At 47.8% G+C, this 12,854-nt stretch overlaps 1 protein-coding gene across 2 annotated transcripts in view; it reads left to right on the plus strand.

The window, feature by feature from the left end:
• The first annotated feature begins 5,098 nt into the window (after nt 1-5,098).
• Nucleotides 5,099-12,854, plus strand: part of Ccbe1 (collagen and calcium binding EGF domains 1) — a 237,050-nt gene continuing 229,294 nt past the window's right edge. Inside the window, exons 1-2 of one of the 2 annotated variants that reach the window (XM_048419307.3) lie at nt 5,099-6,063; nt 6,492-6,572. In XM_048419307.3, the coding sequence (XP_048275264.1) occupies nt 5,930-6,063; nt 6,492-6,572 (215 nt within the window). In that variant the 5' untranslated portion in view covers nt 5,099-5,929. The remainder of the gene's footprint in view (nt 6,064-6,491; nt 6,573-12,854) is intronic. The other variant, XM_048419306.3, reaches the window with a different exon arrangement.

Below are 12,854 nucleotides of genomic sequence, written 5' to 3' on the forward strand. Positions count from 1 at the left end.
TGAGTGCCTGATCCTTCGGCTTCTACCTTCTGTGATGGGATTTCAGGTGTGTACAATGGTGATTAGTTTTTACACTGTGAGGGATCAAACCTGGAAGTTCATGCATTCTAGGCAAGCACTCTACTTAATGGGGGTATTTCCACAGCCCCTCAGATAAGAAACCTTGAGGTCAGCGTACTTATTAGCTGTCAAATTGACTTGATACTTTGAGAATCTCATAGGGCTCAGGACGTGATAAATATTTCTCTCATGAGTGGAAGAATGCAAAAGGGGTCAGATCTGTAAAAACGAAGCAGAGATGTTGGGATTGGCATGTCAGAGCCTGGCGTGATGTTAATGCTGTTTTCTAAAATACAGCGACTTTACAGCCTGTCTCTGCTGCTGGCTCCTTCCACCTCCTTGTTTATGCTCAGGGGAGGGGGGCAGGAAGGTAAAGGGTCACCTTCACCCTAGCTATGCATCCTGCAGCCACCATTAGTGGAGAAAAGAGTTGCAGACTGGAGTAGTCAGAACACATTTCTCCAATCCAAACTCCTAGGTCTGATCTGGGAGATCTTATAGCTAAAGAGACTGCTGACTCCTCTCTCTGCAAGGAGGTGGTCCTGTGGGAGAAGCTTTGGGCTCCTAGACATGTATGGAGCATATGTGCAAGCATGTGAACATATGTGTGTGCACAGATACATTCAAGAACAAGCATGACACCTGGATCACAAGAATTCTGTTCTGTATATTCTGAAGACTAAAGTATAATTGGTTTCTCTCTCTTTTAAGTGTTTACAAATTAATTTTTTAAAAATTGTTTTTATTGAGCTATGCATTTTCAATTTTTCCCAGTGGCTTAATTCATCTATTTAACATTACTTTAAAATTGACCAGCAATAGGTTCCATCATGGACAGCGGACGCTGGCATTTCTTCCTAGTTGTGGAGAAAGTTCCAGTGCTAGAGTTTCAGGAAAACCTTCAGAGCCTGTGCAAGTTAAAACCAAGGCCGACTTAGACAGAGACGATGAACACGCCCTGGACCAGAGCTTCAGTGTTAAATGTGTGCGAGCTGTTCTTGCCTCAAGCCATTCCTCACAATGGCGTGTAGACAAGAACACTTTTACACTTTTAGGGCGTAACCCCAGTTCTCTAAACAGACCTGGCTGCACGTCAATCAAAGCCCAAACTGAGAGATACCTCTTACGGCAGTGTGCTTTATTGCGGGGAGGGACACTCATCCTATGCCAACTGATTACAGTACACAGTGAACTTTACTTACCTCATTTTTATGCTGGCTTGTTTCTGTGGAAGAGCTTTCACCTTTGAGTTAGGCCATTCTGGTTACCTTTTAGGAAGACTAGTGTGTGTGTGTGTGTGTGTGTGTGTGTGTGTGTGTGTGTGTGTGTCTTCCATTATTTTTTAATTGAAATTATTATTCTGTCTCTACGTGGGTGGAGTTCAGTAGATAACTCTGTTGCTCTCTCCTTCCACCTAATCATGGGTTCTGGGGAACAGACCCAGGTCTCTAGGATTGACTAGCAAGTGCCTTTGTCCCATGGGTCATCTCTCCAGCCTTGACCTTTTCTTGAAAAAGCAAATGTATATAAGCTTTTCCTTTCCTTTACTCTTATAACCGATCACGTAAACATCCTGACTTGACTTCTGAGGGTCAAGAGCTGACCTGTGCTCTAACGTGGTGTAGGGCCTCAGCCGACAACCATCCAGCTTCATTTTCAGTCCCGGGTTTTTCCTTGCCCGATCTGCTCTAGAGTGTAGAATATGCACACGCGTCTATCCAGTAGTGGTGATCTATCTTTTGTAGAAAAGTAGCTTTATCAGCAACTTCCTGTTTCTAATTCTATGCTGGTTTTGTCCCCATAAGATGTTGGGATTCTTGAAATTTGACTAGTGAGGCTTCCTTAGAAAGTGTGTGCTCTGCCTGGCTCGTCTTCCCTTGCTAATTCAGAGTGCTGGCCTCTCTTTTGCAGCCAGTGACCTCATTGGCTCCCAGGAAGCTCTCAGCCTTGCTGCTAAAATACCTGTTCCTCCCGGGCCCTGACCTACAGCACACAGTGTACTCTAGAGCTCCCTCACTGCCCAGGCCCCCAGGATATGGTGAATTGTCTCACTCTCCCCTCTCTGGTTTGTTTCAGGGAAGCTGACAGGTCTGTATGGAAAACCCTGCCAAGAGGTGCACTGAAAGAAACAACCACACGGCCTCCTCCGAGGTCTGTGAGGTCCTGATCATTAATCTCTGCGACACTCCCAGGGAAGAGACAGTGGGCAGGTTCTCTCAAGCCAGCTGTTTGCAGATGAGGGGATGGGGCAGATCAATGGGGCAGGCCCGAGTTGTAGAGTGTGGCGGAGAGCCTATGAGTCTGAGGGGAGAAAAACCTAAAACGCCCGAGGCTCCTGCCACTTGCAAACTCCGTTCTGGAAACTTCCACGCAGGCTGTAGCCTGCACAAAGGCAGGCTTGGCTTTGGCGGGACTGTTCAGCTTTTCACAGACTGGTATTCATACATAGTCATCTTTGCGCTCCTTCTGCTTAGCACAGCACAAGAAGCTGGATGAACTTCAGTTCCCCCCGCCTCCCCTCCCTAAAAAAAAGAGGGTTTGAGAGGTCTCGGCTACAGCTCTTCTCTTGCAGAAAAGTTCTAACCACATACCATGACATTCTTCTCTAGGCTAATACGGACTGTTTGCTTGGCTTCACGGGACCCTCATCCTCACAGAAGCTTAGTGTCGGGACCAAAGAGATGCTGACTGACTCCAGCTTAGTGCACACAACTCCAGCTTAGTGCACACAACTCCAGCTTAGTGCACACAACTCCAGCTTAGTGCACACAACTCCAGCTTAGTGCACACAACTGACATGGTTCTGCTTTCACCTTTGAATTCTCTGTTTTCAGTGTTGTTTAAGTTTCTGGATTTGAGACAGAATTTCACTCTGCAGCCCAGGCTACCCTGGAACTGACTGTAGAGCCCAGGCTGTCCTCAAATTCTCCGTCCTTTTGCCTCAGTCGCCCTACTGCAGGGATCACAGGTGTGCACTGCCGTATCTGGCTGGGTTTTGTCTTTTCACCATTCATTACCTTCCCTGAAAAGTGCCTTGCCTGCACACAGGGCTTAGTAAGTGCTATTGAATAGAGCAGATGAGTCATCTCCTACAACATGGGTCTACTGCGTGAGGAGCAACATCCACAATGCAATGGTGAATGTAATGAACAAAGATGAGAGAAAGAAAATGAACCAAGTTATCAAAATAGAGGCATTGGCAAGAAAATAAAAATGAAGAGCTGGAGAGATGGCTCAGAGGTTACGAGCACTGACTGTTCTTCCAGAGGTCCTGAGTTCAAGTCCCAGCAACCACACGGTGGCTCACAACCATCTGCTATGAGATCTAGTGCCCGCTATTGGCCTATAGGATATATATATATATGTAGGCAGAATACTGTATACATAATAAACAAATACATTTAAAAAAATAAAAATGAAAATCGCTTTCTGCCGCTTGGTCCTCTTCCTTCCAAGATGGCATCCAACATCTCTATGGCACAGTTTAAGTTCATCCTGCCGGTTATACACTTCAGGATGGGTTCATTTTTCATGTGCTTATCAAGGTCTCACCTTAAGAGCCCAAAAAACTGCTGCAAATAAGATCCTATATATCCAGAAAGCAAAACCAAAAACTGAAACTGTCTGTGCAATGAATAACTTGTGCTAAACATGATGCCCAGAGAACTCTCAAGACATGTTCTACAGGGCTCCCTTCATCTTAATACCTAAGGAGATGGACACCCGCAACTCCTCAGGGTACTGACGAGAAAACTCGGTTTTAGAATGTTAGCTGGGACCACCCACATATAAACCCTATCCTGAGTTCAAATCCAGGTAATGATCCCATGAAAGTCACTCTCAAGTTCCGAAGGACGTGAGAGCGTCCACTGAATGAATGACCAGCTGAAAGTGCACTGTATCTGTGAATGAGTGGCCCTGCTGGATTTTACTGTTCAGGGTGCTTGGTGCTTTTCATCCCCCCGCCCTTTTTTGGCTTTGGAGCCTGTCCTGAAACTCACTCTGTAGACACAGAGATCCACCCGCCTCTGCCTTCCCGAGTGCTGGAGTTAAAGGCATGTGCCACCACCGCATGGCTCATGCTCTTCCTGTCTATGAATGGCTTATAGGAGGGAAGAACACATGGCTAAGGCATGGAGCGTGATATGTAGGGTTGGTATTGTGAAGATCAAATGAAAACATGACCACAGAAGACTTCTGAGGAATACAAAGTATTCAACAGAGGAATAAGTATGTCCTTCCTGTAAAAATGGCAGTGTGTAGGTGCTATGTGTAACATTTCTCAGCAGCCCAGACTACTGTGTAACTCAAAACACCTATTCACCTAGCCAATGGGCACACCTGTAGCTTGTGAATGAACTACCTTCTCAGGCCTGAACTACAGAACTGATCAATATCAGTGATTCCACATTTAACGTCTTGCTTTTCTGACTTATTTTGGGGCCACAACTTCCTTGGTTTTGTGATTCACAGTTTGGTTACGACTTTGTCTGTGATCAGAACTGATGGTATTGTGGTAGATAGGGCAGCATGAACTAGCAGATGGTGGCCCGGTGAGTTGCGTGGCTTCCGTGCACTGCCAGGTGACTTCCCTGATCACCGAGACACACAGATCCAGCTGTCTTCAATAATTTTCCCCAAGGTGTTTTCTGCGCTGACGCTGAGTAAGGAAAAGGTTAGGAAAGCAGATTGACGTCTCGGCAGGCAGACAGGAGGAGAGGCCACAGGTAAACAAGCAGATGCAAATTCCCTGCTCCTTCATCACCTAGAATCAGGACGCCCCCGTCCCCAACCAGGCGCACCCCCTTATTGGCTGACCTGGGTATCTCTCAGTTTGCATGAAGCCATAAGCCTGTCAACCACTTCTCCGTTTAGGGGAGGAAGACCAAGACCACTCCCCCACCAGCCCCACCCTAACCCCCACCGCTTGGAGCCGGTCTGAGAATCTGCACTTGTGGGGGGTCGCCCCTCTGTGGGTGTGTGAGTACGTCTTCAGTTTTAACACTTGCTGCCTGCGCCAGAGATTCTTCCTGCCTTTTCATTCCTTGATTAACAGAGAAAACAAATCTAGTCAAGACCCCTACAGGGTACTAGTTAGAGACTAGCTGCTGAGTTCAAAGCTCTTGGAAGCCTCAGCGGAGAACTCACTTCTCCAGGAAAATCACAGCAAGGGCTATGGACGAGCGAAATGACCGAATTTCCTCTAAAAGAAGTTGGATGAAAATTGGCCATACTTTCTTGATTGGACTATTTCACGTTTGAAAGGGCCATATAGGAGACACCCTGTAGCAGTTGCCCACTCTCTCATAGTCTAAGAGAAAAACGGGATAGAAGAAAAGCACGCAAGAAGGCCATCATGGACGAAACGCAAACATTGGCTTGACCCTTCGCTATGGAAGTTAACTGACAACAGGAAGGAAGCTATTAACCCTGCTCCTCTCCTCCTCTCGCCCTGGTGACAGCCAACAACTCCTCCTCCCAGGCTGAGACCTTGGAGCAAAAAAATGCAAAGGAGCTCCTGGCTGCCTCGGCTCTGCGCGCTTCTCCCCGGGGGAGGAAGAGGCGAAGAGAGGAAAGCGCAGCCTGAAGTCAAGTTCAGTTAGTTTGTGACTAGAGCCTGAACGTCCAGAAGAGACTCCCAGGGCTCCAACATCCTTCCGCTGGCCGCGCAAGGCAGGCACCCCTTTTGACAAGCTTGAGTCTCCCCTTTTCTCGCCCCAAGTTTGAGTGCGGCCCCGCAGGTGGTGCAAACGCCCCAGCTCTCCGGCGCCCCCTGCTGGCGAGAGGGAAGGCGGCCGCGGCCGCGGAGCCTCTGGGCACAGCGCAGGGAGAGAGCTCCGGTGCCGGGAAGAAGCCGCGAGCTTCCCCGATGGTGCCGCCGCCTCCTCCGTGCCGGGGAGGAGCAGCCAAGGGGCAGCTGGGCAAGAGCCTGGGGCCGCTGCTGCTACTCCTGGCGCTGGGACACACGTGGACCTACCGAGAGGAGCCAGAGGACCGCGACAGGTAAGGGCCACCTGCCCCAGCGGAGGTCGCGCTGGGTGCGCTCTGGACTGGCTGGTGGGGTGCAGAATGTCCCAGGTGGTCGACCCTTAGGTCCCTGCTCTCTGGGCCCAGCAGGGTGTTTAGATGACTCAGGTGGCTTCCATCTCTTGCGGGCACCGCCTCGATTCTCCCAGCTGTGGATCGGGACACCGGATACCGTCCCCACGACTTTCCCGCCGCGCTGCGGTGCTGACTTCTTTGGTGTTTCTAGTCACTTAGGACTGGGGTCGCCCGGTTTGGGGAATCTCTCGTGGCTCGTTCCTGCTGCTGAGTCCGCCCGGGGACCAGTAGCAGCCGGTGCGTCTGGTCGCAGAGCCCAGCGCGTACTGCTCTCCACTTTCCCTCTGACCTTCAACGGAGTTTCCTTCCCAACTTTCTCCCCCACACAGAGAAGTGTGCTCGGAAAACAAGATCGCAACAACCAAATACCCCTGTCTGAAGTCTTCGGGCGAGCTCACCACGTGCTTCAGGTAAAGCTGGGGCCCTGCGGAGTCTGAAGGGACAGGCGTCGCTGTCAAGCAGGGCTTTGGAGTCGCGCTGGTGGAGCCCGGGCTGTGTTTGTGCCCGGGAGGGGGTGGTGTAGGGTGCTGAGCTTCTCGGTGCCAACAGCTGTGTTCATGGGCTCGGAGCAACTGAGTTTGCAACCAGTGTGTGCTGAAAGATCTGAGAACATATACGGTTTCCGCGAAAAACGTGCTCGGTAGAGGTTGAAACGGAAAAGTTTGCGAGTGGATGGAAATGGATTGGGCTGTGGGTGTAAACTGAACGGAGAGGAATGGCTTCCTTCTCATTTGTGTTTTGTTTTGAAAATACAGCCGGCAACAAGGAAATATTTGGCACTTGGCTTGCTTTTGACCTTGTGTTGGGACAGAGTGTACCACTGTCATGGCCTCTGTGGGCAAAGTCGTGGCGGGGAGGATTGTGGGTAGATGGGATGGTTGCCTTGCGTGAAAACAAATGTCAAGATTGTTGAGGCTCAAGAAAAGCAACGGTCTTTAAGGAAACATGCTCTACGGCCCTATTCGGGGTGGAGGGTGGACTGGGGACTGACAGTCTTGTTAAAATGAAGCGCGCATAGGGCTAGGGAATGTCATTTGAAAGTGCTTCTCAGGTGATTCCCTGTGCAACCAGGGAAGGAAAACAGGTGGTTCCTGTCCCCAAAGGAGAGGACCCAGGTTCCCTGCCCGAAGCCTTTCGGAATTAACAAGTGACTTGGGTTTTGAATCATTGAATTCTTGCCTTCCGGTCCTGTCTCCTTTGGGATGGAGGTGGTGCATATCTCTAAATGTTATTGTTTGATTTTTTTTTAAAGACGCTACGCAAGGCACTGGGTTAACACACTTATATCAGCCGAGAAATGACTTGGGTGGCACAAAATAAAGCAAATCCCAGAAATGAACGCGAGGAAGAGTTTGTCTTCACTATCTTGTGGCCAATCAGCTAATTCCAGAGCTTTCTAAGTGGGGAAACTTTGTCCCATACAGCCAAGGCTCAGGGTGTTAAGTGCTTCCTTCCAGGGGCAGGTCAGTTGGGTTACATAGAAATGGCCCCCAGCTGTATTGTGCTTTCAGATCAGCTATTGGCAATGAGGATGGATTGATGTCAGCTGCCTCACCTAGGTGAGCTCCAGAAGGGGCTGCCTGCTCCCAGACAAAGTGGTTAGGAGAGCTGAACAGTAGCCTAGAGGGGAGGAACATGTTCAATGGACAGGCAGAGACCACGAGGGGCGCACTAGGTGAGCAAGGTCATCCAGCTGGTGAAATGGCGCTGTAGTCCTGGCTGCAGGCTTGCTTGCCTGGTTCCAGTCCTGTGTTTCATCCACGTGATCACAGTATTTCCTACAACATGTTGTTTTCCTATCACGGCCGTATAAAGCTTCTCATTTAACGTGGACCGTGTTCCTGACATGGTTTGCTCGTTTGCTCAGTCCCTAAAGGTCAGACGTCACATAAATCAGTGACAGTTTCAGAGCTCACGTCAAGCTTTCGGAAACCATCAGTGCCTGATTATTCTATTTGTTACGCTCTTTTTTTTTTTGCCAACTTCTCCAGATTTCTTGAAGCAGTGTGGTTTTTCGCTTACCCTATCTCATTCAGAGGCATTAGCAGTATGTCTTGGCATGTGAGTTCTCACTAACCAATTACCCAGTGAAACAGCCTGTTGGGCCTATGGCTCTATCAAGGAAAAGTGTAAAGAATTTATATCTGTGTGATGGGATGGGCTGTTTTAGATTGAAGAAGTGACAGCAGCCTGCAAGGACGCTAATAGCATTGTTGTACTTTTTTCAGACAGGGCATCATTTATAGTCCAGTTTAGTCTCGAACTCAAGATCTTATTGCCCATCCAAAGTGCTGGATTGAGATATAACCCCCAATACTATGCCTAGCTGGTACGGTTTACAAATGTATTCATTTCTTTATGGAAGTCAAGAGTTCTATGCATGTTCTGTGAGCCTCATAACTGTTTTTATTTTGTTTTGCTGTTGGAGACAGGGTCTCTTACTCTGTAACCCAGGCTGACCTCTGACTACAAACTCACACTTTTCTCCTCTTCCAGCCTCCCTGGGGTGTGCACCACTACAGCCAGACAGTTTGATAGTTAAAGTCAGTGGATAATTGTTTCATTGGTTCTTGAGATTAAAGAATGACAAAATGCTGGGAGACCTTGGTGCGGCCCTGGGGCTCCTTACTGTTTCAAGTGCTGTTCACAGCTCTCATGACATTGCCGGGCATTGGGTACCCTCCTGGGAGCCCCTCAACTGGATCTATGTCTTAATGAGACATGCGTTAAAGTCTGAGGAACACCACATAAAAACCATTGTCTTCAAACCCCAGGCATGCTGTAAACCCTTTTGCTAGATCCCCAGAAGCGTGGAGGCCTCTGCAGTGGAGGAAGCCGCTTTCAGCACATCTTCCAAGAAGAAGAAGAGTCCCCACCACCCCACGGGGAAAGCACACTTCTCAGGGGGTTCTCTCAAGCTATCAGCACTGTGGCACCTGTCGGGGAAATGGCCTCAGAGTTGGGAAAATACCACAGTCTCCCAGATGGCTAGTGAATGACTTTTAGCACATGAAAGGATTCAGAACTTGCTGAAGGGATTTTTTTTTCTCAAAAGGTCGTTGTTGGCGTAGATCCCAATATATGTAAACCAAGCAGAGGCGTGAGATAAATCAGATTCGTCACTGAAAAATTTAGAGAAAAGAAGGGTTCAGAGTAGCGTTTGTTCTCGACACCCTTGTGTTTTAGAAGGTCACCTAGGCAGCTCTTCTTTGGTTTTCTGCACGTGATGTCAGATATTAAATAACAACAGTTTGAAGACTTACTTTAGATTTGGCATGGCTCTGGGAACTTTGTTTACATTGTCTCTGATGCACAGAGCCACCTGGAACATTTCTACCATCTCAGTTTTGCTAAGTGGGAACAAAATAATCGGAGGGGTTGAAAAATGCCCTGCCTGCGCTCTCACAGCTGACACACACGCACCAGGATTTGCACTAAGCTTGATCTGACTTCTAAGCCCTGGACTCGTCTGTTATCTCAGAAAAATCTGCCTGTTGGTGAGCTCTAGATTCAGGGGTGGGAAAAGGAAGACAAAACTCAGATGTCTGGACATTTTAGACAGTTCCGGAGAACACAGAGACCCACAGTGGCCTTGGTCATCCTTTGCCTTTGAAGTCTGTTTCAAACAGTTGAATTTAAATGATCACATTATATACAAAACGGGATTGTGTACGTATAGCTCTCCTTCCTTATCACAATCCTGGGTCCATGTCTCTAGAATTTGTGCTGCCAGTGTGCATGCTGCCAAGTACCCAAAGCTGAAACACCGTTTGCAGGAGTACCAGAGGCAGCTTAATGAGTGTAAAGCTAACATTCGTCCAGCCTTACAATTAGCTCAGGACATTCTCTTACCGGTAGTTAAGATATCAGAGACTGTGTATAATTTATCTGAAGAAGGGATTCATGACAGCTGAGGCAAGCATATAAAACAGGCACGGAAAGTCATTATGGCGTTAGTCTTCTGGAACTATCTTTATCACCCTCTACTCCCCACCGCTGCCATCACAAGTTGATTCTTCTTTTTCCATGTAGTTAGAATAGAAGATTTGTTTATCTTTCTTTTGCTGTGTTTTACGTCAATAAAATGAAGTGTTAAAATGTGTGTGTATACATATATATATGTGTGTATACACACATACATATCCATATACATACATATATATATTCCATATATATTACACACACACACACACACACACACACACACACACATATATATTCCAGCTTTTTCAGCTTTTATTGGATAAGGCTATGCCTAACCAACATGAACTGCTTTGATTATTTGGTTAAAAGATTTACATATCTATTAAGAACTTAGACCCCTTTTAGGAGATATTTGCACATAAAAGAATCAAATACAGGTAATCTAAGGGCTTGATTTTGAACCAAAGCCTTAGTAGTGGGAGCCAATACTAGTGGCTATGATGAAATCCGAAGCTGTGTGGTTGACACAGTCCTAATGACGGGGACGAGACAGCAGCTAGGAATGACTTCTCAGGCAAGTGTAGGCTTGGCCTTGTTATTCGAGGTGGCTCTTTATGGTAGACTGTATTCGTGAAAACAGTTGAGAAAACCACCTGTGATTTTGGTCTTAGTTCCCAAGTCTCCAAAAAGAAGAAGTGATACAGCTGCGCCCCCCCCCCCCCCCCCACGCTCCTGCCCTGTCATTGCTTTCTCCCTGGGAAGTCCTCTGGCTGAAGGTGGCTCATGTTCCCATGGGAAAAATGACACGGATGCAGGAACTCCCAATTTCGTTCAAGATAGTGCAACTGTGTCTCCAAGCCCTGTGGGAATGTGGAGGTTCATGTGATATTTCTGCAGATGTGTTTATTTAGAACTTGTAGAGCAAGAGGGCCACTTAATTAGGCTAACACTGAGGGACCGACAATACCGGGCCTTTTGGCTGAGGATGCTTCTGAGGGAGGCTGCAGAGAGCACTGTCCTGGCGGGTTGCCGATATCCCATAGAGGGCTTTGGTACTGTCAGAACACACATGGTCACAAACTCTTTGCTCCTCTCTGAGTCTCAGCTCTATTCCTTCAGTTTTTGACCTTGAACCCGCTTCTTATTCTCGCTGGAATCTGAGGATCGCATTAACGATGTTTAGAGTTGGCTGTGAGCACTGTAAATGAGTGAGCATGTGTGATGTGCTTTGAGATGGTCAAGATGCTGCTGCTGCTGACGTGCTGAGTCAGCACCACGTCCCGTTACCCCTGCCCCTCAAGAGGGGCCGTGGGGGTGGCTTACAGAAGTGGTGCGTTGCACACTCACTGACTTCTGTGAATTTTATAATTGAGATTTTAAAAATGTATAGTATTTTTGTTATTTCTTGATTTCTCCACGTCCTTTGACCAACATGTGTGGTGTCTTCGTTAACTGGGGCTTATTATCAAGTTCCGGAGGACAACCAAGAGCAATGATAAGAGCCTGTGTTGTTCTGGGGTGTCCCGGGATACCCTTGGCCAACAACTTTAGGGGAAGTCTCCTATACTGGCAGTGGGATTTTATTTGTTAACAATGACTTCTGGGAGAACCCAGTAGCGATTTTTAAATATAAACCTAGACTAGACAAATCCACAGCGTTGTCTCTCCTGGCCAGCATGCCATGTTTCTAGATGCTTCTCTAAGTCTAGAGTAACTCAGAAATCTAGTGGTATGGGAGACCACTGAGCATCTTTCCATGTTGAAGCCTCTCCACTGACCCCTGAAGTTTCTCTACTTATCACTGCGGGGTGGTGGACATCAAAGTCAGGTTGAACTGGATGCTGATTCCATCTTGGAGGAACAAAGAAGCTGATTTTTTTGCCCAGGGCCCTGAATGATGGTCACTGCAGAAATAAGACTTGAGATCCTCTGTCTGTCCCTGCTCTCTTCTGTTTCTCCCCTCTCCTGCCTCCATCCTCCGGCTTGCATAGCTTGAGGAGCGGGAAGCAGGGCATGACTGTGCCTCATGCAGGGCCCAGGGCCCCCTTTGGGAAAGCATGCTTTCACAACCATCTGAGCCATCCTAAGGGAGGGAGTGGGGAGAGCAGGTCAGGGCCTGAGTCACATCCAGGGAGTCACTCTCCCTTTCTGTGAGGCTGTGTCTAGCTCTAGATTGTCAACCCTCTGAGGCCGTGGATCATCGGTCCCCTTGCTCATGGCCATGACCCTACAGGTTAGTTCCAGACTTGGAAGAGAGTGCTCAACCTATATACACGTTTATATGACTGGATGATTGTTAATATGAAGAGGAAAGGACAAAATTTGATTTAAGTGCATTAAGCATTTTAGGATTTCTGTTGTTACTCATGTACATGTCCTGTGTCCTTTGAAAGCTGAGTGAGGGGCTGGGGAGATGGCTCAGTAGGCAAACATGTCTGCTGCCCATCCTAATGACCTGAGTTCAATTGTTGGGGCCCACATAGGACAGGAGAACCAACGCCTACAAGTTGTTCTTGCAGCTTGTCCTGGCAACCACACACGTGTTGTAACATGCGCACGCCCTACACGTGTATACAACATAAAAAAATTTAAATTTCTAATAGCTGAGAAATGGGAATTTTTGTTTTATTTAATCTTTTCAAGGAGGTCTCACTATATTATTTAGCTCAGGCTGATCTTGAACTCCCTGCCTCCAAAATTCTGGACTCACAGGTGTGCTGCTCCAGACCCAACAGAAAGGCTGCTGTAGGAGGGAGATTGGTTGCTCC

This window comes from Myodes glareolus, chromosome 13 (genome assembly GCF_982192425.1).
Source record: "Myodes glareolus chromosome 13, mMyoGla1.1, whole genome shotgun sequence".
NCBI lineage: Eukaryota > Metazoa > Chordata > Mammalia > Rodentia > Cricetidae > Myodes > Myodes glareolus.